General features: G+C 42.8%; 1 protein-coding gene across 1 annotated transcript in view; it reads right to left on the reverse strand.

Moving 5' to 3' along the window:
* The window catches only part of Nsmce2 (NSE2 (MMS21) homolog, SMC5-SMC6 complex SUMO ligase), a 229,653-nt gene that overhangs the window by 162,474 nt on the left and 41,311 nt on the right, over positions 1-25,868 (reverse strand). The window contains exon 3 of the mRNA XM_059247959.1: positions 21,730-21,836. Within this exon, the coding sequence (XP_059103942.1) occupies positions 21,730-21,836 (107 nt within the window). The remainder of the gene's footprint in view (positions 1-21,729; positions 21,837-25,868) is intronic.

A 25,868-nucleotide genomic window follows, 5' to 3' on the forward strand; every position in this document is an offset into this window, starting at 1 on the left:
TCTGAAAGAGAAAGAACACTCCAAACAGGCACCTGCTGGGGAAGCGGAGTGAGTGCATCCCAAGCACTAGCCTAAAAGGACAGTAAACAGAACCACAGAGGTAAGCAGCACAAACCACACAGGCTGAAAGACGGAATCACCAAGAAGAAAAACTGTGGGAAAGGCAGGCAGGCTATTTTTTAAATGTCCCAAGATCCCTTGGGCTGCTAGAGAAAACAAGCTTGCCCTGGGAGATGTAAAATCGTGAAAGCAGGAGCGGAGGTGGATGAACTAGCTTAAAAATCAGAAATATAAGAGACTAAGAATAAGGAGGAATACTAAGAATTGAAGGTCTGGAAAGATGCGCTAGAACCCCTGAAATGGGTCCAAAGGAGTGAACAGAAGCCAACAACAAAAATCAGATGTGTCATAAAACTTAAAGGAATGGAATTTAGGAAAGTAACAGTAATCAATACAGACAGGTGACATAAAGACCCAGACCACAACCTTTGAATGTGGCATTAGGTGTGTTACCCTGGGAGATCCAGGTAACTGTCAGCCTTGGGCTTCTCATCTGCACCAGAGAGCTTGCCCTTCTGTCTACTGTACTCTGAGGTGAGGACGGATATATGTGGAAGAGTATCCAGCACTTCAGAAGGCCTTTTAGACAGAAGGCACCACAAAACGCTGCCGTTTTATTATCACACGCCTTATTTATATGAGACAAAGATGGCCAACGAACAAGGGGAAATAAGTGGAGATTCCAGCATGACAAGGAACTGCTGTTGCCAAATTCTGGCCGTTTGTGACTTCTGTGGCTGTGAGCTGATACTCTATCCTCCACCTCTGGAAGGTGGTGTGCTAAAGAAGGCAGAGCACTGCAGCACGATCAGATTGGTGCCCTTATAAAGGAAGCCCTCAGGAGCCTGCCTGTCCTTTCCATATTATCAACAGAGCCTGAACAAAGTGGGCTCTCACCAGACACTGAACTGCTGGTGTCTGGAGCTTAGAGTTCTAGTCTCTAGAACTGCACGCCACCCATTTGCTATGCAGGAGTTGCTCATGGCACTTTGTTAGAGCGTCTTAAACGGACTGAGACAAATGTCCACAGATTATGGTGGGACCTTTAAAGAGGAGTAGCTGGGAGCAAAGAATCAGTCCTTTCCTGTCCCTCTCTTTCCTCCCAGCCTCTAGACCAGTGATTCTCAACCTTCCTAGTGCTGTGACTCCCTTTAATACGGTTCCTCATGTTGTGGTGACCCCCAACCATACAATTATTTTCATTGCTACTTCATAACTGCAATTTTGCTACCATTATGAATCATTATATAAATATCTGTGTTTTCTGATGACCTTAGGTGATCCCTGTGAAAGGGTCGTTCAACCCCCAGGCTGAGAACCACTGTTCTGAGTGCAGCCTACACTGTAGAAATTCCTGAGAGCCTGCTCAAGGGGATTTACTTAAGACACCTCAGCATTTACAGAGAACTGTACTTTCGCCCCTGTTTTTCACTGTCATCGTGAACTTCTGATGTAGGTATTGTGGCATTCTTAAGAGAGAGCTTTAAACCCACAGGGTAGTCACAAACATGTTATATATAAGTTAGACTCATCGGTGATTTCAAAAACTCTTCTAGTCTTAAAATGATAAGCCAGGTACTGTTTATCAAATGAAATATTCTAAGAACATGACTAAGGAGACCTTTGAACAAGCACACTGACTCTCAGCTTGGTTTCGACAGACATTGCCTAGGCAGCACTCAGTGCACACACGTCTATCCAAGACTAAAGTCCCTCCTGCCCTTTCTTGTTCTTGGCTCCTCGATGATGTCAAAGCGTGCTAGAAAACTTCCTCCAGCGCTTCCATTTCTACTGCAGAAAACATCCTATTTCCTCAAATCGAATCAGAGAATACATTCCTGCTGAGGTCTGGATGTGAAATGTTCTCCATAGGATCGTGTATGTGAACACTTGGGTCCCAGCTAGTGGGGCTGTTTGGGAGGTGGAGCCTTGGGGAAGTGGGTCACTGAGGGCAGGTCTTGAGGCTTAATAGCCTGACCTTACTTCCTGCCTGCTCTGCCTCCTGACTGCAGACACACATGCCCAGCTTCCTGCCTCACATGATCTGCCATGCCTTCCTTTACCATGGCAGATCATATCCCTTCATAAGTTGTAAGCCAAAATAAAGCCTTCCTCCCTTAGGTTGCTTCCTGTCAGGCTGTCTCAGTTAGGGTTTACTACTGCTGTGAAGAGACGCCATGACCACGGCAACTCTTAGGAAGAAAATGTTTAATTGAGGGTGGCAGTTTACAGTTTCAGAGGTTCAGTACATTATCATCATGGCGGGGAGCATGGCAGCATGCAGGCAGATGTGGTGCTGGAGCTGAGAGTGCTACATCTTGTAAGCAACAGGAAATTGACTGACAGTCACACTGAGGGAAGCTGAGAAAAAGACCTCAAACCTCCGGGCCAGTGACACACTTCCTCCAACAAGGCCACACCTCCTAATAATGCCACTCCCTTTGGGGGCCATTTTCTTTCAAACCACCACACAGGCATTAGTCACAATAAAGAGAAAAATAACTAATATAATCTCTGAAAAGGAAATAAAATAATTCCACTGTTTTTTTTCATATCTAGTCTTTCCCTATCCCTTTAGAATAATTTCTTTTAGAGCATTACTGTTTTAAGATGAATTTCCTAACTCTTTTTCATTATACTCTCAATACACTAGACTATAACATGTTCCCTTCCCATCAACTATATTACATCAAATTTAATGTCCTGAGCAATCAAAGCCTTAACTCAGGAGGACCTCAAACTTATACATATTTAGACAAGCTTTTCTAGTCTCTGTATCAGTATCACCACCAGTAGTGGCTGGTGATACTGAAGTTGACCCAGTGATAAAGAATCATATTGTATTAGAATCTAATAATAAGCACTAAGAGCATGAGAAAAGAGGTTTATGTTCCTTAGGCACACACCTGTAATCCTGGCCTGAGGCAGGAGGCTATGTAGTGAGTTCGAGGCCAGTCTGGGCTACATAATAAAACCCCAATTCAAAACTAAACAAACAAGTATGCTGTGGATGTTCTGTATGGCAAATGTGTTGCTGATTAGTCAATAAATAAAACACTGATTGGCCATTGGCTAGGCAGGAAGTGTAGGCGGGACAAGGAGGAGAATAAAGCTGGGAAGTGGAAGGCTGAGTTAGAGAGACACTGCCAGCCTCCACGATGACAAACAGCATGTGAAGATGCCGGTAAGCCACAAGCCATGTGGCAAGGTATAGATTAATGGAAATGGATTAATTTAAGCTATAAGAACAGTTAGCAAGAAGCCTGCCACGGCCATACAGTCTGTAAGCAATATAAGTCTCTGTGTTTACTTGGTTGGGTCTGAGTGGCTGTGGGACTGGCAGGTGAGAGAGATTTGTCCTGACTGTGGGCCAGGCAGGAAAACTCTAGCTACACAAGTACATATCTCTTGGCCCAGTCTTTGTGTCAGAGTGCATGAAGGGGCATGAAGTGAACCATAACAGTGTGCATGGAGGGGTGTGGGGTGAAAAACAGCTGAGTATACATGGAAAGGTAAAATATGTCAGAGGTGCATACGGAAGGGCATGGAGCAAGAGATGTTCTAGTGTGAGCTGGGCATGGGGTGAGCAATGTAAGAGGATGCATGGAGGTGCAGGAGGTGAGAGAGCAGGAGAGGGATCCACACTTTGTGCTCTGTCTGCTGAGGAAACAGAAACTTGGGGAAAGAAAGGCCCAGTGCTCAATCTCAAGAGAGTCTATTCTTTCTGAGGATTATCACAGGAAGCCTGCCTGGGGAGTACTCATGGGATCATCTTCTTCACCTCCCATGGATCTCAGCCACAGCCCCACAAGTTGGAAGGTCTTAACCAAAAGAACTAACACCATTTCTATTATGACCTAAAAGAAAAGGAAATGCTTTTTTCTTCTTCCTAGTGTTGCTAACTGATGAACCTACTTAGTAGACTAGAATAACTAAAAAGACAAGAAAAATGATATAAATAATATAAAATACCTTGCGATAACACTAACTAAACAAGTGAAGGACCGGTTTGATAAGAACTTTAAATCTCTAAAGAAAGAAATTGAAGAAGATATCAGAAAATGGAAGGATCTCCCATGCTCATGGATAGGTAGGCTTAACATAGTAAAAATGGCAATCTTACCAAAAGCAATCTACAGATTCAATGCAATCCCCATCAAAATCCCAACACAATTCTTCACAGAATTGGAAAGAAAAATACTCAACTTCATATGGAAAAACAAAGCCCCAGGATAGCTAAAAGAATCCTGTATAATAAAGCAACCTCTGGAGGCATCACCATCCCTGACCTCAAGCTCTACTATAGAGCTATAGTAATAAAAACAGCTTGGTACTGGCATAAAAACCAACATACAAACCAATGGAATCGAATTGAAGACCCTGACATTAATCCATGCACATATGAACACCTGATTTTTGACAAAGAAGCCAAAACTATACAATGGAAAAAAGAAAGTATCTTCAACAAATGGTGCTGGCATAACTGGATGTCAATATGTAAAAGATTACAAATAGATCCATATCTGTCACAATGCACAAAACTCAAGTCCAAGTGAATCAAAGACCTCAACATAAATCCAGTTACACTAAGTAGGAGAAAGTAGGAAGTACTCTTGAACGCACTGGCACAGGAGATCACTTCCTAAATATAACACCAGCAGCACAGACACTGAGCACAACAATTAATAAATGGGACCTCTTGAAACTGAGAAGCTTTTGTAGGGCAAAAGACACGGTCAATAAGACAAAAAGACAGCCAACAGAATGGGAAAAGTCCTTCACCAACCCCACATCTGACAGAGGACTGATATCCAAAGTATATAAAGAACTCAAGAAACTAGACATCAAAATACTGAACAATCCAATTAAAAAATGGACTAAAGAGCTAAACAGAGAATTCTCAAAAGAAGAATCATAAATGACTGAAAGACATTTAAGTGAATGCTCAACATCCTTAATCATCAGAGAAATGCAAATCAAAACGACTCTGAGATACCACTTTACACCTGTCAGAATGGCCATAATCAAAAACACTAATGACAGTCAATGTTGGAGAGGATGCGGAGCAAAGGGAACACTCCTCCACTGTTGGTGGAAATGCAAACTTGTACAACCACTGTGGAAATCTGTACGGCGGTTTCTCAGAAAATTGGGAATCGATCTACCTCAAGACCCAGCCATACCACTCTTGGGCATATACCCAAGGAATGCTCAATCATACATAAAGATACATGCTCAACTATGTTCATAGCAGCACTATTTGTAATAGCCAGAACCTGGAAACAACCTAGATGCCTGTCAACTGAAGAATGGATTAAGGAAATGTGGTACATCTACACAATGGAGTACTACTCAGCAGAGAAAAACAATGACAGCATGAAATTTGCAGGCAAATGAATAGAACTAGAAAATATCATCCTGAGTGAGGTAACCTAAACCCAGAAGGACAAACATGGTATGTACTCACTCATAAGTGGATTCTAGATATAAAGCAAAGAGCAATCAGACTGCAACCCACGGAACCAGGGAGACTATATAGCAGGGGGGACCCTAGGATGACTGTGGCTTATAATGTTTTGGTTTTACCCAATTACTGGGCAAGCCTCAATGAAACATTTCACTACTAGGATAAGAATTTATACTGTATCAAGCTAATAGAAAAATAAATAAATAAATAAAAATGGGAAAAGAATGAAAAAAGAAAAATGTTGTATCAGGCGACTTAACACTTTTCTTGAATCTATAAATTATCATCTACAGTGACACAGTTTCTAATCACTCAGTCTGATTTCAATTTGGTCCGTACCTCAAACTTACAGAATAAAAGGCCGGACCTTTCCCTCAGCTTCCATGCCTCACAAAGGCAACAGCTCGAGGACGACAGGCCCGAATGACTGGTGCTCCAGCAGTTCTCTCCTGCCACTTGTCCTTCACGTGCTCCGTTCAGTCCAGTTCAGCAGCTCTCGGATGCTGCCTTCTTGGTAATGAACGTAGTTTCCTTGCCAAAACTGCTTCCCAATAACAGCTCTACCAAATTGCCTTTGATCCAGCTATCAAATATGCATTTGATACAGTAACAGCTATACTATGGGAAAATTAAAACAGTAACAAAGCCAAGGCCTAAGTTTGAGTGCTTCACTGCCTACGGAGTACCTTCCAGAATAACACATGCACTTTGGTTCTCATTATTAAATAACACCTCTGAAGTAACCACCTGATTAGTGATAAGCTGAAACTACAGTGTCAACCAAAACAGAAAATGCAGTATTACAGGATGAGCATCCCTATTCCAAAAATTCATTTTCCAATGCTCCCAAATCTGAATCTTTTGAGCAACAATATGATGCCATAGTAGGAAACGCCACAACCAACTTTATACAGTAGGTCACAGTCAAAATACAGGCACAATAGAAATTTTATTAAAGCAATGCATATCTTCAACCTGTGTATAAAGTCTCCATGAAACACAAATGAATTTTGTGTCCAGACCTGGGACCCATTTCTGAAATGCCTCATTATGTATGCAAGTACTTCAAATCCAAAACATTCTGAAGTCTCAAACAGTTCTCCCAAATGCCTCAGGTAAGAGTTTTCAGCCTCATTACCTAATGCTGTAAGACCACCTTGTTAAACCGCTGCATTCCCACACTAGTGGTGGTGCACACCTTTAATCCTAGCACTCAGGAGGCAGAAGCAAGCAGATCTCTGTAAGTTCATGGCTAGCCTGGTCTACAGAGCAAGTTCTACGCCAGCCAAGGATAACAGTGAAACAATATCCCAAATTGTTTATCATGTCATGATCAACTTCCTCCTCACCCTCCAGGTCCTCTAGCTATAACCTATTTGCCCTGTTTATATTTTACACCAGAAGTGTTCAAGGCAGTGGCCAATGCAAAATGTCACCTGATACTATAAAAGTTCCCAAACTAGCCTTTTTATTTCTGTGTTTTAAATTTCATTTCACAAAATCCTTAGGTTCAGAGAAGCAATTACTATATTCTCAGTGTCTACTAGACACAAAACATTCAAGTCCATGAACTTTATTTAATTCTTGAAATCTCCTTATGAGGTGTTACTATCCTCTTTACAGACAAGGGAAAAGGAAAGGGTTGTGAGGATGCATCACTAAGTGAAGGCCACCTGACCGGGTAGTGGAGAAGCAGCAATATGGCTTACTCTCCAGACTTCAACTCAGTGTTCTTTCCTCTAGCCAGTCAGTCTCCACATATCCCACATAACGACACACATTCCACATCACCACCTTCTTCCATGAACAGAGTCCATCCTTATTGCTCCTAACAGATCAAGAACAAGGCTCCAGGACAACATGACAAGGAGGAAGTAATTTCTCAGGCAGTGGGGGTATAGCCCCACAACAGAACCCATGAATAGCATGTGTGAGGCCCTGGATTCAGTCCCCAGTACCAAAAGGGAAAAGCAAACTCAGCCTCAGTTAACAAAATCCAATACTATGCAGCATGCACTGGAGGGATCCTGTTACTACGGAAGGGACTGAATGTTTTAATAAACTCAAACATAAAGCATCCCACTGAGAGTAGAGAAAGTCAGTCTCACCTCAGTTCTATTTTACTTTAAATCCCTAAAATCCCCTTATATCCACAACACTGCTACCCTCAAAATAAAGCATAAGTGGTTTTAGAAGAGTCAATTATAAATGCTTTAATTAATTTTAGAATAAAAGTTACACACATATAACAATATTCTTTTCCTCGAACAGATAACACTAACGGGATCCCTCCTTTACACACGACAAGTCAGTGTGGAAGGGCATGTTTTGTTTAGATTAAACTTCTCAAACCTTTACTTCTGGGAGTTTTATAAGATATAGGCAAGATTCTAAATATACTTTATAACTAAGATTAAACAAAATTATTTTCTCTCAACTGACAGCTACATCCTAAGTGAATTTAACAAACTACATCCATCTTGAATATAGAATATTATGAAAAAAAGCCTTGAATCACAGGTAGGAGGAAAAGTGAAGCTTTAAATGCTACTCCTTGAGAGCAAAAAGGTGACCTGGGTAAGTCCTTTAACCTTGCTGAGGTACAGAGCCAAGAGGAGCCACGTGTTCTAACTGCATAAGGTTCCCAGGCTCATTTGGAGGCTGGAGAGCCAAAAAGGCTTCTCACTGGTAAAGAAATACGGTTTCAGCTCTTACTCACGGGCCAGGGGACTGAAGTTGGAGCTGGTATTTACAGATCTGGCTTAAGCAAGCCTTGGGCACATAGTAAGTAAGCAGGGAAGTGACTTCAGTATTTCTCACCTGGATCTCAGCTAAGTCCTCCAAATCACTTTTCACAAACTGATACCCATACAACCAATGGGCTTTTTCACTTCTTAATAGAAACTGGACCAAAATAAACTACTTATGCTTAAATGTTTCTTAAGTGACTAGTCTGGAAACTCAGCTACTGAATTTATTTCTGTGAGAGCTAGTTTTCCATGATTCATTTTTAAAAATCCAAATGCTGGGATGTGTCTTTCTCTTCCCAGCTCCTAGAGCTCAGAAATTCCCTTCCTCCCCTGGAGAAGACTCAGCAAGTGTCTTCTGCTCTTCAGCTTTGTGCCCATTTATGTATGCACTGTATCACAGATGGGTCTTTAATCTCCAACAGCTACATAACCACCTCTCACTTGTTTTTGGCAGGGGTGAGGGTGTACGGATGGGGTGGTGTCAAATCTATCTATCTACATTTTCCTTTATGTGCAATCGCTCACTGAGGCACACAGGACAAATACTACTGCTGTCCCATCTTAGCAATGAGAAGACCAAAGTGCAGAAGCTGCGAGACTGGCCCAAAGTCACAGCCTGGCAGGGCTAGGGTATGAACAGGTTTTTATTTCCCAGCCCAATCTCCCTTATCAGTCAGATAGCAACTAGTCAGCAAAAGGGGGCAAGGGACAGAAAGGTGACTGACTGTGGTTTATCTAGACCTTATTTTCAGACTAATTATATATGGCTTTATGAATTTTCACTAACTCCGATTCCTTATTGTTTCACAATGAGTAGCCACTAAAACCATCTGCTCAGAGTATAAATTGTTTCAACTTAATCACTAATTCTCCTTGTCATGCAGAGATGTTCACTTGGAGAGTTTCACAATAAAGTGACTCAGTGGCTGAGCAAGCTGATCTGCGTTAGTCACTTTTTAACTGTTGGAGAGCTTCTCCCCTAACTTCTCATGGTAGGCAGGTGGATAGAAATAAGCCTTTACCAAGAACACAGCAGCACGGGAGGCAAGAAGTGAATGTGGGTTTCACATATTTTCCTTTCTGCTTAAGCCATGAGGTAGGAAAATAAGGATGAGGAAAACGATCTGCTGTCATCTATCCGGGCTTAGGTGGCTGAGAAGAGGAAGTATGCTAACTTAAATCAGCACAGGGTAGATGGAAGTTAAGGCCTGGAGCTGCAGCTCAGGCAGTGCTGCCTAGTGTGCAGGATGCTCTGTGCTCAGAAATCAAAGAAAGTCGGGTGGGGTGAGAGTTAACAGGCAGAGCAGTCAGACACACTTTCACCCCCAAGGACTTTCACACGCTGTCTCATCCCAGACATCAAGATAGTACTATCAGATAGGCGAGGGCAGGTACTGCTAAGCTGAGCATGAAGTCTAAGAAACTTGCTGAAGGTCACACAGCTCGCTCTTCAGTGGACATGTGCAGAAGAGAACGCAGCAATTACAATGCTCACCAAGACAAAGACTTATTAAATAACAGCATTGTGTGTGACAGTACGGTGGAGAGGAAAGCACTCCAAGTTCATGTTCTGATTGAGTAATTTCACTGTTGTTAGGGAAAATACTCTAATTTCATCATGTCATATTTTACCCTATCATATTATTTACAGGTGTTCCAAGGAGTATATCAAGAGTTTCTGCCAAGAAAGAAATAAGCAGATGATTTTTGGCATTTCGAAAACCATGGATTAATTATGCCTTACATATCAAATTCATTTTCTGACTTTGTAAGAAGAGGATTCTCTGAGTGCACTTAGGATTCAGTCCACTCTGAGGTCCCATGTAGTATTTTACGGGATGCTTTAGGCCTGCCTCTGTTTCCCATCAAGGGCTAAACTCAACTTTAGGGTGACCGGGGGTGACCCATAAGGTCAGTAGGCTTGCTTCTCAGTATCAACAGCATTCCAAGAACCACAGGTGATGGAGGCCACCGGAAGGCAGGCTTGAGTGCATGTGAGAACTCACAGGTGCCAGCTGAGGGGAAGGGAAAGAGCAAGTGTGTCTAGATGTCTGGGAATCATTTGTGTGTGCAGCCACATTCAACTTCTTCTGGTTACTGTTTCCAATTGCAAGGACACTGATCAGGCCTTTCTAACTAGCACTTTCTTGTCAAACATAATTAAATAATTATTTTAAGATGCAAAGAAAAGAAGAAAGAAATAATTTTTAAAACCATTCATAACTGGCTGTATTATTCTACCCCAAAAGAAATGAGATGCAAAAATATCTAGTGCTTTAGATGATCAGGTTGGTCATGCAACAAAAGAACGCAAGTACCACCTTTGCCAGAAGCTCCATGTTCTGAGAACAACAGAGAGAAGCCCTCTCCGGACTTGCAGTGGGTTTGCTGAGCAGTGGCTCCACTTCCCAAAGCAGGCTTTGCTATGCCATGGGAACTGCAAACTCGCCAGGGCCTGGGACTGTAACATCATTCTACACTCTTCCTATTAGTCTCTTGCTTGTTAATGGCTTATGGATATTCTATCTGAAATACATCTGACACATGATATGTAAGTAACATTTACATAAACAATAAATAAATACACAATCCTATACATTGTTCTGGCCAATACAATACCACTACCAAAGAGATCAACAGCTTTTCAATAAGTATGCTGAATGAAGTAAATAAGATTTAAAGATGTGACATACAGATCAATAAATAGGATAATTCAATAATCTATTATATACAGAGAAACACACGCAGGGTTTCATTTCTACTACTTATATAAAATATCTAAGAAAATACCACATGTTATTCTTGAACTAGAAATCTTGCTTACTTAATTATCTGGTGCTTACTTCAGAAGAAGCCCCATCACTATACACTAGCTGACCCTGACTGTTCTGAACAAAATAAGTGCAGTTACTAGCAGGGAACTTCAACTGTCCAGATGCCATGCAGCTCACTGCCGTGGGGCTCACTGCCATGCTGCTGCTCACTGCCATGCAGCTCACTGCCATGCTGCTGCTCACTGCCGTGGGGCTCACTGCCATGCTGCTGCTCACTGCCATGCAGCTCACTGCCATGCTGCTGCTCACTGCCGTGGGGCTCACTGCCATGCTGCTGCTCACTGCCATGCTGCTGCTCACTGCCATGTTGCTGCTCACTGCCATGCTGCTCACTGCCATGCTGCTGCTCACTGCCACGCTGCTGCTCACTGCCACGCTGCTGCTCACTGCCATGCTGCTGCTCACTGCCATGCTGCTGCTCACTGCCATGCTGCTGCTCACTGCCATGCAGCTCACTGCCACACTGCTCACTACCATGCAGTTCACTGCAGTGTTGCTCACTGCCGTGGGGCTCACTGGTTTCTACTGAATCCGTCCAGGTCACAACACTGACAAGACCAGTAAGTACTACCCCAGCCAGCTCTCCACTCCAATTTCTGGAGAAATCCCTTACACAGAGAGGGAAAGGACAGTTTCACACCGCCCACTGCAGTCTCCACATGTGAGCTAGAATTCCCTTCGGGATGCTGTCTAAATCTGGCCAAGGGAGATGATGACTCTTCTCTATGGAACTTCCTGCACAACCTGGTGACAGTGTGACAGAGAGTTTCAGGGGCTTTTGGGGTGTCACCTGTCATCCTTCCCAGAACTGTGACCTCTACTGCTGTCCCCAGACTCAGTAGAAACTGAAGCTCAAGGTCAAAGTGTACACGAGCAGAATTTACTAAGTCTGTCCTTATTCCAAACTCCCTGGGTGTGTTTTTATCATTTCTCTCAAACTAGATAACTGTTCAAATGATTTTGTAGCTGTCTTGGGGACAAATCGATAGGCTTTTGTGTCTTTACTAGTTGAAGTATGTCATGATTACTAACTGAACAACTTAATTATGAGCTCAATAGACAACGGCTTTCAACTCCCAAGGCGAGTATGTATTTATTTTACAGTGAACCTGAACATTTGGTGACTCCCGGGTCAATTGCTCTGCCTGCCTCTCTCCCTGTTTCCCTCTCACAACCACTGCCAGATGGTGGGGAAGCCGGAATCCCAAGCTTAGTTCTTGTCAACTCTAGAGAAAAGATGAGGCTGGAAAGAGATCAAAGTGGTCATCTATGCTGTATGTAGGTCCAGGTGTGTCCAACCTGTGGTCCACAGGCTGCATGCACCCCATGATAACTAGGGACACCACCCAATGTAAACTTGTAAACCTACTTAAAACAAGAGGTTCTCCTATGTGGATTTTGTTTCTTGTAACTTAATCATGCAGGTCTTAAATGTGAATTTTACAGAAGACAAATTCATGCTACAATGTCAAAAGTTACGGATGTCAGACAGACTACATCCAATGTCAAAGCAACAAAGAGATTGCTATCTTAAAGAACACTCCTGCACCAGAGGTGGCGGTGGCGGTGGCGCACGCCTTTAATCCCAGCACTTGGGAGGCCGAGCCAGGCAGATCTCTGTGAGTTCGAGGCCAGCCTGGTCTACAGAGTGAGATCCAGGACAGGCACCAAAATTACACAGCGAAACCTTGTCTCGAAAAACAAAACAAAAAAACGAAACAAACAAAAAAAAAAACCCACTCCTGCTTGTTAAGTACTTCAGGGTTACCCACTGCTACTGAGACTAAGGTTTTCAGTATCACACGGGTACCCCAATGCTTCACTGGAGTTTGTGGGAACCCTAGCTGTTCAAAGGTCTGTCTGCTTCCCCTGCTTATTTGATAACCCTATATTGGACCTTTCTTGTCACAATGACCAAATTCCTGACAAGAAGTGACGGGAGAAACAATATTCCAGTCTTTAGTCCATCATGGTGGGGAAGGCAAGGCAGGGGGGTGGGAGTGGCCCCCTGCTCTGCAGAGGGAGAGTGAGGTCGCTGGTTACATCCTGACCGCCTCCTAGTCATGCACACTCACCACCCCGGCCTCACTCTTAAGGTTCTACAATCTCCCCCACAGCACTACCCAGTGAGGAGCCAGTGTCCAAACCCCTGAGCCTGTGAGGTCACACACACACACACACACACACACACACACACACACACACACACACACACGGCCTGCTCTGTAACTCCCCGCCCTCCCTTCCTCTGCCGCCATGTCTCCCTCCTTTCCTTCTCCCCATATCAATCTACAGAGGGGCATGTTTGTTTCCAGCAGACACTCTGACAGCCACACAGTCTGAATGTCTTTCAAACCTTTCCTCCCTTTAGCCAGCGGATGGTGGTGGCGCCTCTTTGAGTTCAAGGCCAGCCTGGTCTATACAGCTAGTTTTAGGGCAGCCAAGGAACTTTCCTCCCTCCCTCTCATTGGTGGAATAATGTGTCACTTCCCCCCAAAGCCTGGCCCTTTTCTCTCACTTCACAGGATAATCACTAAGGCCACCTCCTGTAGGGAATTTGGTGTTCCTCAGCCCACCTCCCAGCTCCCTGGGCCATGCAAAACCTCTAGATAAACCACCAGATCTAGCCCTTAACTTCCTTATCAAATGAAGAGGCTAATGGGGTGAAGAGATGGCTCAGCAGTTCCGAGCACTCAATGCTCTTACAGAGGATCCAGGTTCAGTTCCCAGTATCCATATGGTAGGTGGAGTTCACAACCATCCACAACTCCACTTCTAGAGGATCCAATACCCTCTTCTGACCTCATGGGCACTGCACATTGATGTATGTGGTTCACATACATCAACTCAGGCAAAACACTCACACACATGTTTTAACTTACAAAAAAAAAAAAATTAGGAGGCTGTGGCTACAGCAGCATTTAACAAAATAGATTCTGTGGAATGTCAGCCCTTCCCCAAGCTGTTTTCTAATTAGCTCAGTTTAGGAAATTTCTAAATATCTTTTTCCTCTGGAGAATCACATTGCACAAAAGCACATTAGAGGCTTTGGAGTATTTAAGGAAATTCTTTCATCAAGCATTCCCCACGCTTACTTGACCACAAAATCCTATTCTCCTATTATACTTATTCACATCCTGATTAATTCCTATTACGGAGCAAACTTTTGAAAATACTGTACTGGAGGCACAGGTCTACTAGAGTGTTAAGTATTTTATAATTCTGATTAAAATTCAACACTTAATACCTAACAGGCACTAAGATGGATTTCTGTAGACTATGAAAATAAATCTCAGTGTAAGAATGTTCACCTCTAATGGCCATATTACTTGATAACTAGAAGACCTATCTAGAGTCTTTCCTATAGAGCATCTCATCAGTGAACTATATATACAAGCCTAACTCCATGTAGAAGACAAGTACCAAACACAAGTGCAACTGTAAGATAACTGGAGAGGGAGCTCTAAAGGGCCAAAATAAAAACCAGTGATCACCAGTGGCTGACAAGTCAATTCCCAAAGGTGGGGGGGCCCTTTGAAACATCACTTCAAGGCAATGTTCCCGCAGAAGAAAAGATCGCATATGATGGGACTTATCCATAAGCTTCTGAAGTGAGCTGTTGAGAGGCTAAATCCCATTCTGGTTCTGGGGTGTTCGGTGTGGGACACAGCAAGGAGACAAGAGCTCACAGCAAGTGGGCTCCCGGGGCTTGGCTATTGGCTTTGTTTTTGGTTTTGTTTTGTTTTGTTGGGTTTTTGGTTTTTTTTGTTTTGTTTTGTTTTGTTTTTTGAGACAGAATTTCTCTGTGTAGCTTTGCGCCTTTCCTGGAACTCACTCTGTAGACCAGGCTGGCCTTGAACTCACAAAGATCCGCCTGCCTCTGCCTCCCAAGTGCTGGGATTAAAGGCATGCGCCACCACCGCCCCCAACAGCTTCTTACCTGCTCCTCTCTGCTGTCATCTAACCTTGCTAGTCCACTGCCTAGCTTTCCCATGCTCAGGACTCTTGTCCTTAGGCTTTAGAGTCCCAAGATACTTTCCCTTCCTTTAGTGAACGGCTCAGGATGTCTACAAGAGTGAGGTGTATTTGAACATGAGCTCAGTAGATAATCACACCCAGCAGTCACATCCTCTGGCCTAGAACTTCCTTCAGATACTGGAAAATAAGGTATTAGCTTTCTAAGTGAGCAACTCTGCTCAAATTTGGTTTCACTAAAATGGTAAGATTACCTACATGGTGGTGAATGCCTTTAATTCTAGCACTTGAGAGGCAGAATCAGGTAAATCTGTGAGTTCAAGGCCAGTCTGATGGACATAGTGAGTTCCAGCCCAGCAAATCTACATAGGGAGTTCCTGTCTGTACAGGGGTGGGGGTGGAGTGGGAGTGGGGTGGGGGGTGGAGGGGTAGGATTACCTATAGGGCTGCATGTTAAGGGAGTACATATTAAGTTAACTTAAAAACAAAAAAAGAGGTTGGATGTGGTGGTGCACACCTTCAATCTCAGCGCCAGGGAGACAGAGACAGGCAGATCTCTGGGTTCGAGGCCAGCTTGGTCTACAGAGCAAAAACAGAAAAGAAGCAAGAAAAAACAAAATGACCAAATACAAAACCCTAAGCCACCAGTTGATGGAGGGTGAAGGGTGAGAGGGCACGAGGGAGCGACATGTCAGAAACGGCCAAAATTCATGGCATAATGACAGGGCTGAGGGAAACTATACCTTGACCCAGCTTTATCACACCTGGTTTTCAACACTGTGTATGAAGTGCATTTCTACTCTTTTAACTCTCAACACATTAACTATGAAAGGCAGATAACGTTTCAGGTTAGCGTATCAAATACAAACCACAGTAAGCAAAATAGACTTGATCGTGGTAAACAGCAGAGAGCCAGTGCAGCACCTAACTGGTCCAGTTAGGAAGTAAAGCCTTCAGTCTCTGCAGGCTTTCCGTGAAAACGTTATAAAACACTGCCTTAAAAACCAAAACAGCTGTGGGACTGCAATCTGATTTCAATGCTTAAGTCTTACATAATGTAAGGAGGACAAAACGGAGTTTTGTGGAAAGTGAAGAAAATACACGGGCTCTGGGTTTCCAACCACCTAACACAGTGAGGCACACACCACAGGTGAAGTCTGACGCTGCTTCTAAGAGCTGGAGTTTGCTCTAAAAGTACATGTCCAAACGAATCTCAAACTCCATTACTTCCCAAAAGCTCCATGACTATACGAGATAATATATTTTATCACTCATGACTGATAACTTATGGGACTAATCCAAACCAGTTAAGTCATTTGTCATTTAGCTTTAAGGTTCCCTTTCATTTTCAACGTCAGAATTAAGATCATTAAAAAGTTTGTAAGGGCCAGCAAGATGGCTGAGGGTGAAGGTGCTTGCTGCCAAGCCTGATGACCTGAGTTCAATCCCTGGGACCCACGTGGTAGAATGAAAACACCAACTGCAAGCTGTCTTGACCTCATCCAGGCACAGTAAGTAGCCCAAGGCATTTTTGTTGTCTGGTACTCATCTTCCCCATCTACCTTCACCAATCTAAAGGCCATAGGACAAATTATAGGTGTGGGTGCAAGCACTAATAACACAATGAGAAGCACACATGACTACCACTAGATTTATTCAATAGTCTAATTTCAGGAATAACCTCTACTTGAAAAACAGAATCATCAGTAATGAAACTATTCATAAATCTGCTACTGCCATGGTGTGCATCACCAGGCAGAGTACCTGGCATGGGGGATCAGCACTCAAAAATCTGCTAGCAACTCAATCACTGACCAAGCTCCGGCAGGTTACGCCACCACTGTACTTCAGGTTCTTACCTATGAGTATAGGCATTTTCGTTTGTTTTTCTGAAATTACGAATTTGGAATGACCAAGGCACTCTAATCTTTGGCATGAAGACCATCAGAAGGAACTGAAGAGATGGCCCAGTGACGGTTAAGAGTACTTATTGTTCTTGCAGAGAACCCGGGTTCTGGTCCTACCGGGCACTTTACAACCACTGGTTTACTCCAGTTCCAGGGCATGTGATGCCCTCTTTTGGCCTACATGGGCACCTGCATGCATGTGGTACACATAAACTCACACAGGCACACACATATACACACAAATAAAAAATACATACATCTTAAAAAAATACATAAACACTATCAGAAGTGGGAGCTGGTGTACGTAGCTTGATTAGTAGAGTGCTTGCCTAGCATGCATGAAGAAGTGCTGAGTTCAATCCCCACCATCCCATAAATCTGGGCACAGTGGTACACATTTTTAATGCCACAAGTTGCAAGTTCAAATGTCCGGGGCTATATGAGACTATCTCAATTAAATAAATAAATGAAAAATTAAAGAGCATCCTAAATAAGGTGCTCCCACTTAGGACAAAAGTCACATTCAGAAGTTAACTATCTTTCACTCTCCATATTAAGAGTCATTTGACTCTTATTAGAAATTTCCCTTCTAACCATCTATCAAAGATACTATGCCTGGAGTCATTAAATTGCCCACAATGCACACACAGTGATAGTAACTAAACGACAACTATTGCTCTCTGGTAAATGTGTGAATTCTGTTCTAGACTTCAGACGGAGGTTAAGGTCATGTGGTTCTTGCTCTCTGACTTCTGATGTCCTGAATGGACAAGTGCTTGGTATATAGGTGTGCAGTACATTGACTCATTAGACATTCAGGAGGAAAAGACAGCCAATGGAGTCCATTCAGTGTACTACCTCAGAAAGCAAGGGAGGGATGGCAGGGCCACTGAGATCTACTGTTAAGAACATCACTCTGTCTCCACATAAGATGGGAGTTAGGTTTTTCCAGGGCAGTCAGCTGTAATAAAGGAAGTACCTATATCACTTAGGTATCTTATCAGTGTACCATTTCATACCTTCCACAACACACTTATAACATGTGTGCTTTCATGACTGAAAAGTACCCATCCAAATAGCTCACAGGCCTAAAACCCAGTCATCTTGAAAGTTTTTATTAATGTTTTAGAAACTGGTCATTTTTGTAGTACTCACTATATAACATTCCCTCTACAAACTAGCTAAAACAAGGTCCTTCTTTCCCTTTAGGGTTAGACCACTGAAATGAATACTGATTCCTAATTAAACCTCAGACTTAGGGGATATAGTAGTCCCATTTTCTCAAAGGACAGAGGGAGGCAACCTGAGAGCTTCTGCTAACTGCTAATGGGACTTCCCAGGGAATTACTGAAAAGTTAATCTAGATAGCTAAGGTTCCACAGTAAACTTCCCAAACATTTAAGAAGATGCATGAGCTCCAAATTCTAAGGGGAGAGTAGAAAAAAGATCTGTCTGTTTAAATGATAAGTACTTTAGTGAGTGAAGTAACGTCTTCTTTAAAATCTCTCTGTGACTATGTAAAATTCCATGCACAGAAAGACCATGGATCATATTTGGAACAAGCTCCTAAGTGGAAGTCCTACATCTTCAAAAGTTCATGACAGAAGGTGGTTAGATGAGACTCAAGGTTTCCCATCAGCTATTGAATTTCTTACCAACCTGACTTACAACTTCATTTTAGAGATCATGAACACTTAACATGTTAACCTAACGAGCTTATCTTGCACCTCTCCTTAGTTTTAAAGTAGGTCAAGATTGTGAAAAGTATCCAAACATGCAGTGAAGAAAACAAAGTACTTATGTTTTAGAAAGTGTATGTTCCACCTTTCCAAGGTGTTCTGTTTAGAAATCTGGGTGTGCAGTAATACAGTATCTGATAGCCCTGTCCAGTGCTATGGATGCCCAACTGTGCTGATATACATCATCTAATGGGGTTCATCTAACAGTACTATGAAAGCAGAAGATCATAAGGTTCCAAGAGTAACTTTCTTGACCAAGGATGATAACTAAGGAAGTGGGAGAACTATCTCCCTACCCATCCTTAGCCTGCTGCTATTTCTAAATCCTGGGCTGCCCTGGCCACTCCCCAGGGGCTACTCATCCTTTACACCTCTGCACAAGCCACAAGACACCAATTCCATACCTTTAAGTGTGGAACGTCGTACCAAAACATTTCCCTCAAAATCCCAGGCATGCGCACTGAGTCTCTGATTGTATGTCTCAGAAGCCTTTACAGGTTGTGACTACTGTGGGCTTGTGTGACACTTGCATACACAACGTAATTTGGCCAGAAAAAGAAAAGAAACAGTTTTTTTCCTCCGCAAAAGCCCAGGAACCTTGTAACAAGCATCAGAATCTCTAAATCCATTCAATCCATCCACAGTGAGGTGATGGCCAAAAAGCAGAAGAAAACTCAAAGTGTGAGGTAATGGGGTGGGACCTCCACCCAGATGACAGAAATGCAGTTAACTACTGAACGCATGTGCGTTGTGGGGTTCTCTTGATGTTTAATTTTTTTTTCTCTAAGAGTACTTGAGGCCAGGTGTGGTGGTGCATGCCTTTATTCCCAACACTCAAGAGGCAGAGGCACTGAGTTCCAGGCCAGCCAGTGAGAGATAGCGAGACTCTGTCTCAAAAGAACAACAATGAAGAGTACTTGAAGGAGTTGAGAGAACTTGAAGAGGTATATTTTTTTTAACAGCACATCAAGTATCTGTGAATCTTAAAGCTTAAGGGGGAAAAACTAAATTCTTTGACTCTAACATCTTGGTTTTCCTGTCAGTACTATAGGCCATAGAGATATGCTTGCATACACAATAGCTAAAGGTAGTTATCAATAACACCCATAGAGAATACAGGTCAAAGCAAAGTTGAGCCTTATAACCGGCCTGACTCTGGTCTTTAGTAGCAAACATACCATATTATTTAAAGTCAGTGGAGTTCTTATCAATAGTTTTCAACTGTGGATACAAATTAGTAATAGCATCATAAAAAATAAAACAAAACAAAAGAACAATCCTGGTGTCCCAGGCCTGCTCCAGATATGTGAAGAAAAAACAAAACAAAACAAAAAACAGTAGGAACTACCTGGCCGGTGCTAGAACTCAACCAGAATTAAAAACCATGGTCGAGCTGAGTGTGGTAGCAAATGCCTATAATCCTCGCTGAGGACTGAGGCTATGAGACTGACCTAGGGAGACCCTGTCTCCAGGGGCAAGTAAGGAAAAAAAGAAGAAGAGGAGGAGGGGGAGGAAGAGGAAGAGCAGGAGAAGGAGAAGCAGCAGGAGGAGGAAGAATAAACAAACAAACAAACAAACAAACAAATAAATAAATGCTCTGTTGTAGTGCTTTCTGGCCTGCTGCTTTATTACCCATTTCCAAATATGATGCCACCAAAATGTATTTTCCTATTTTCCTATCAAAAAATTATTCCGAAAGCTAGAGACGGCTCAGTGGTTAAGAGCTCTGGCTGCGCTCTCAGAGGTCTTGAGTTCAATTTCTCAGCAACCACATGGCAGCTCACAGACATCTAAAATGGGATCTGATGCCCTCTTCTGGCATACAGGTAAATATACAAAAAATACATAAATAAATAAATCTTTAGCTGGTGGTGGTGGCCAGCACTCAGGAGGCAGAGGCAGGCAGATCTCTGAGTTCGAGGCCAGCCTGGTCTACAGAGGAAGTTCCAGGATAACTAGGGCTACACAGAGAAATCCTGCCTCGGAAAACAAAACAAAACAAAAAAACAAACAAACAAACAAAAAACTTACTCAGAGGACTAGACCTAAGTCACAATAGCCAAAAACACTAGACTTTTACTATTTGAATGAGTTATTATTTAGTTATAAGTAATTATTCTTAACTGCAGTTATATTACACCAAAGACTAGCCATACAAAAACAGGGGGAAAAAAATCTATGTTTAATGCTCATTTCAGTGGCTTAAGTATTAGACAACATATAAAATTTTATCTTTATCTGCATAGTAACTGGTCTTGCTAAATACTTGTTCTTTGGAATTTTCCCATAGCCATAAGAAGAAAAGGCAAATAGAGAAACCAGAAGTGCAAGGCACCCTATTACACAGGTGTCTGAAGTCACTTGGGCAGGGAGTTTCCGTGGCTCAGAGACAGAGGGTTTCTCAGGAGCATTACTGCAACCTTATTGCTCACTTCTTACTCAACACAGCACTACTAAAGAGGATGTTGCCAACCTTCCCACCTTAACTGCCTAGTGTTGTTCCTGTGACAGCTGGAGTCACCAGAGATAAGTTTGGCCTCTGGAACAACTGAAATGCCAACTTACTTTATTTTTAAACTTCCTCTAAATGTTTCCATATTATCTGATTCTAAAAAATTTGCAAGAGATGCATATTAGTTAAAGGTAGAGAATGAGTAACTAAACCTGGTCCAAGTTATGCTTAAGCAGATCTGACTAGAAACAAGCTATACACACTTTCAGCATTTTAATGAAAATCTGCTCACATTTGAAGCGACTTATGTAGAACTTTTAAGAAAAAAAAAAATGCGAGACGATCTAAAATGCATTCCATATACTTAAATTAGCCTAGGTGCCCAGCTGAGACATATCTCAGATTCCTGCTGCATGAGTGTTCTGATCAACAGCGGCTTTAGTAAGGACAAGGAGATATCAAGGGTAGAAAAGAATTTTGATTTTCTTTCCATTTCTAGATCAGAGAGCCATAAGCAAATATTCAGGGAAGTGGAAGAGACTTACATGATTTATCGTAGACTGGACAGCCTTAACGTAATGGCTTAGTTCTCGATCCATTTTAGCAAATTCAACCATGGCCCTGTCCATACTGTATTCACTACTCACTTCAGCTGAAAGAGAAAAAGAAGTTGTGATTATTATTGTTCACCTCAAATGTCACATCTGGAAAAAGTCCAAACAACATAATCATCCAAAGGGCTAATTTGTAAAAGTACTGCATTTTTCTTCAAAATCCCCTCAACAATCAGCTTTGCCTAGTTGTATGTCTCTCCCTTTCCAGAACTTTCCAGGGACTGGCAGTGATTTGGGGGAGGGGTTCTCTGCCTTTTTCATGTAACATCTTGCGGTTCTTTCCTAGTCTCTGTCCTCTTGTGGAACAAGACAAATTTCTATGCCTTCCCTAGCCTGCTGCATCTGACATATACACAGATCAGTTATGTTACTATTACAAAAGAGGACTAAGAATTAAGAAAATATAGTGGACTGCAGAAACACTCCGTTCTGGGCTCTGGCCTCTCGCTGCCCTTCTGCAGCACACCAAGAGAAAGCACCACTCCAGCTGCACCTCCAGTTCTCAGGATCTCAGATAGTGCACTGTCTTCATCCCTTTTCGGTTCCCTCCCCTCAGGCTACACTGTTCTTCCCCAGTGGTTATCAGCTCCTCCAGACAGTCTCTGGGCTCCAGCCTCAGCTGAGGCTACCTGTAGGTTGGTCACACTTCCTTGCTTGGGCTTTGATGTCCACTACTACAACCTGGCTGGGAACAGACTGGAGAAGGAAAAGAGACCCACCACCCAGAAGATCTGGATTGCCACTGGATCCCACAACATATATTTCCACCATCAAATTACCCCCCTAGGGGCTAGAGAGATGGCTCAGACATGCAGAGTACATACAGCTCTTACAGTGGATCTGAGTTCAGTTCCCAGCTCTCACAACTGCCTGCAACTCCAGCTTCATCTGATACCCTGTCTGGCTTCCTTGGGTACTTGCACTCACATGCACATAAGCTCTCCTTCCCCTCAACACCCTACCCCATACATACATAATTAAAAATAAAATACATCTTTTAAAAATTGTCCCACTTAGCCAGGTATGGTGGCACATGTAGGTAAGCCCCGCACTCAGGAGGCTGAGGACACAGCATGCACTCACGCACACACATACATATTTTCACAAAGCCCTTCCTAAGTGTCCCCATCAAACTTCATCTGCACATCCTTCAAGAGGTGAGCTCAAATCCCATCTGTTCTGAAATTATACCAACCCAGAAGAAACTATCTGCTTAATTTAACACCTACACTTCTTATTTTGGCACCACAAGTAATCGTGCCTTTCTTATCCCCATTTTTCCAAGGACAAGAATGGTGTGTTAGTGTTCCTGAGACCTAACAAAAAGTTGCAGAATTCATCTTTCTTCTATACTTCCTAAATCTGGAAATGTCCTACCTGATATTCTATTGGATTAAAAGAAAGAAAACATATGTTATATACTCATTTGTCTACTCTATTTTCAGTGTGATTTCCTTTCCATCAGAAAAAAATGAATATACCAATACTGGGTGGGGATGGAAGGCAGACTCACACAAAGGCGTCAAAATTCTTAGAAAGATAATCCAAGAGAGGAGAGATTAATTGTACCCCTACCTGCAGGACTGCCACTAGAGAGGCTGGACAGGTGACAGAGTATGGAAACAGACTGCATACTTACAGCGACAGAACAGCTGTAAGTATGATAGAACAGTGAAGGAACACCTCCTTACAAACCGGCACTATATACTGGCATACTGTACTTGTCACACCTCCCAGCAGCGCTCAAACAGGTGGACGGCTGTTCCGTTGTTGTTATTGTTGTTGTTTTGATTTTTCAATACGAGGGATTAAACTCAGGGCCTCACACTTATGAGACAAGAATTCTATCACTGAGCTACAGCCCCGGCCCTTTTAAATTGCCCAGACTGGTCCTGAATTCAATCTGTAGCCCAAATGGGCCTTGAACTAGGGATCTTCCTGCCTTGGACCCCAGTATATTACAGGTCCATACTACCAGACCCATCAAAGAGATGGGTAGTTTTTACTTGCCTTTTACGCAGAAGAAAGCTGAAATAACTTGTTCAAAGTTATTGGTACCAAGCAGGAGAACCAAACTTCCAAATCAGTCTCTCTAATGGCAAAACATAGATGTTACTCTCTTGAACAAAACAGAAATTTAATATGAGAAAGACTCCAGCTCCTTTACAAGGATTTATGACAACCTGTGAGCTTCAGTTCAGCTTCCAGCCAGTCCCTTAGCACAGTACTAAGTAGGTCACTGGGAAACTGACTCAGAGACTTAGTGGTCCTGATCCTGGACCACTCTTTAGGCTCTTTCTAAATTCCTCAAATAGAAGAAATGGATAAGAAAAAGGATGCTTCCCCTGGGGTTAGAAGTCCACTAAGTTTTAACATGGGGAAAGTATCTTCCCATCCTCACAGGTAGTTTGAAGTGCTATGACAACACACAAGTCACCCACTGAATGGAGACCACCAGCCAAGTGCAGCCATTCAGAAGTCCGGGATGCACTAGTCCAAGAGCACCTGCAACAAGCACACAGAGAGAAGCAGCTGCTAAAATCACCTGCCAGGCGACAAAAAGAATCCAGAGAAATGGTCAGGGGGAACCAGACTCCTACAAAGAACCTGGTGCAGAGGTGCTTCTAAGTAGCACTCACAGTTAGAAATAATTTTTATTACCCATATATCTAATTGCTCTCCTCTGACCAAACATGGCCTGGGAAGGCTGGGAATATTGAAATTTCTTCAATATGTCATCCTATGAACAATTATGCATTAGACTCAGCCCTTTCTTTCAGTAATTGAATGAACCTACATGAAATATATGAACGTTGACTTCCAAGCCAATGTACACATTGAGAAGCCTCGTGGGGAGAACTCAAGGCCTCTGGGAAACCTGTCACCTGGCACATTAATTAAGAAATTGTTCCAAGAAGTTAGGACAATAACTAGCTGAAATATGTCCCCCCACCTCCACCCCAGCAAGCCAAGTCCAGAGGGCACAGATAATCCCTGCTTTGCATTATAAAATTGTAGCTGTCTGTAAGTATGCCAGCATCAGGTTGTTCTATAAATCTATCCAACAATGCTGATCTGTGCTATTTCTAACACTATGCAGAACAACTATAGCCTGTACTACCTAATACCAAGAATGACTCGGTAAAGAAAGAGTCACAAAACAACCATCCCTTGAAGACAGTTTCTGTTTTGTTTGTTTGTTTTCCTACTCGGGGGCAAACTCCAGGAAAACAAAGAATAATATAATCACTGGAAGAGGGCTCCATTTGAGATTGAAATACTCTGATGCTTACATAATTGGAGAAGTCTCTAAGTGGATGAAGCTGGCCTGCTTATGGTTTTTCTGAAGTCAGACAAACCTATAATTATGCAATCTCAGCAGCCACGCTATTCATTAGACACGTCATCTGTTACTCAATGTTAAAATGCACCAACAGCAATAACTATTACTATTCTCTGCTTTGAAGCGCTGAAAAAGCATTGAAGCAGAAATGGGTGACATAGTGCTAGAATGAATCTCAACTTCAAACAAAATTCATGAGACTTTAATGAGAGGAAGATGATGGCTGAGGCAGGAACAAATATGGAAGTATGAAGGTCAAACAGTAGCCCTCCATGTCAGTTGTCCTGAATGTGGAAGGCCAGGGCAGAAGAAGGGACAGCTGACAGGAGAGAGGAGACGAGTAAGCTGCTTTTATGGAGCTGGACTCTCAAGGAGGAATGACTCCAGGTTGTGGCTAAAACTGTAGGTAGTAAGCATGGCAATATGGCGTCCTTATGACAGCGGGGGAGCATGAGATTTTCTTTCCCATCCAACACTGTCTACGTTTGAGTCACACCTATTTGCTCAGTATAATTTTCTAGGCCACAGGTTGAAAAGCAGCAGCAGATGGGGGAAGCAGTTCTTTATGATGGTGTGTCTGAGTCCACAATGATCAATAGACCAACCCAAGTGCCATTCCAGACCAGCAACCAGGTTAGTGAGGGGAAATGGTAAGTGACCCAGTTTTGGACCAACTATTCTAAATAGGGCCTTCCCTAACCACAGGCGTGCTGTGGCTGCAGCCCAA

Source organism: Peromyscus eremicus, chromosome 20 (assembly GCF_949786415.1).
Source record: "Peromyscus eremicus chromosome 20, PerEre_H2_v1, whole genome shotgun sequence".
Taxonomy (NCBI): Eukaryota; Metazoa; Chordata; class Mammalia; order Rodentia; family Cricetidae; genus Peromyscus; species Peromyscus eremicus.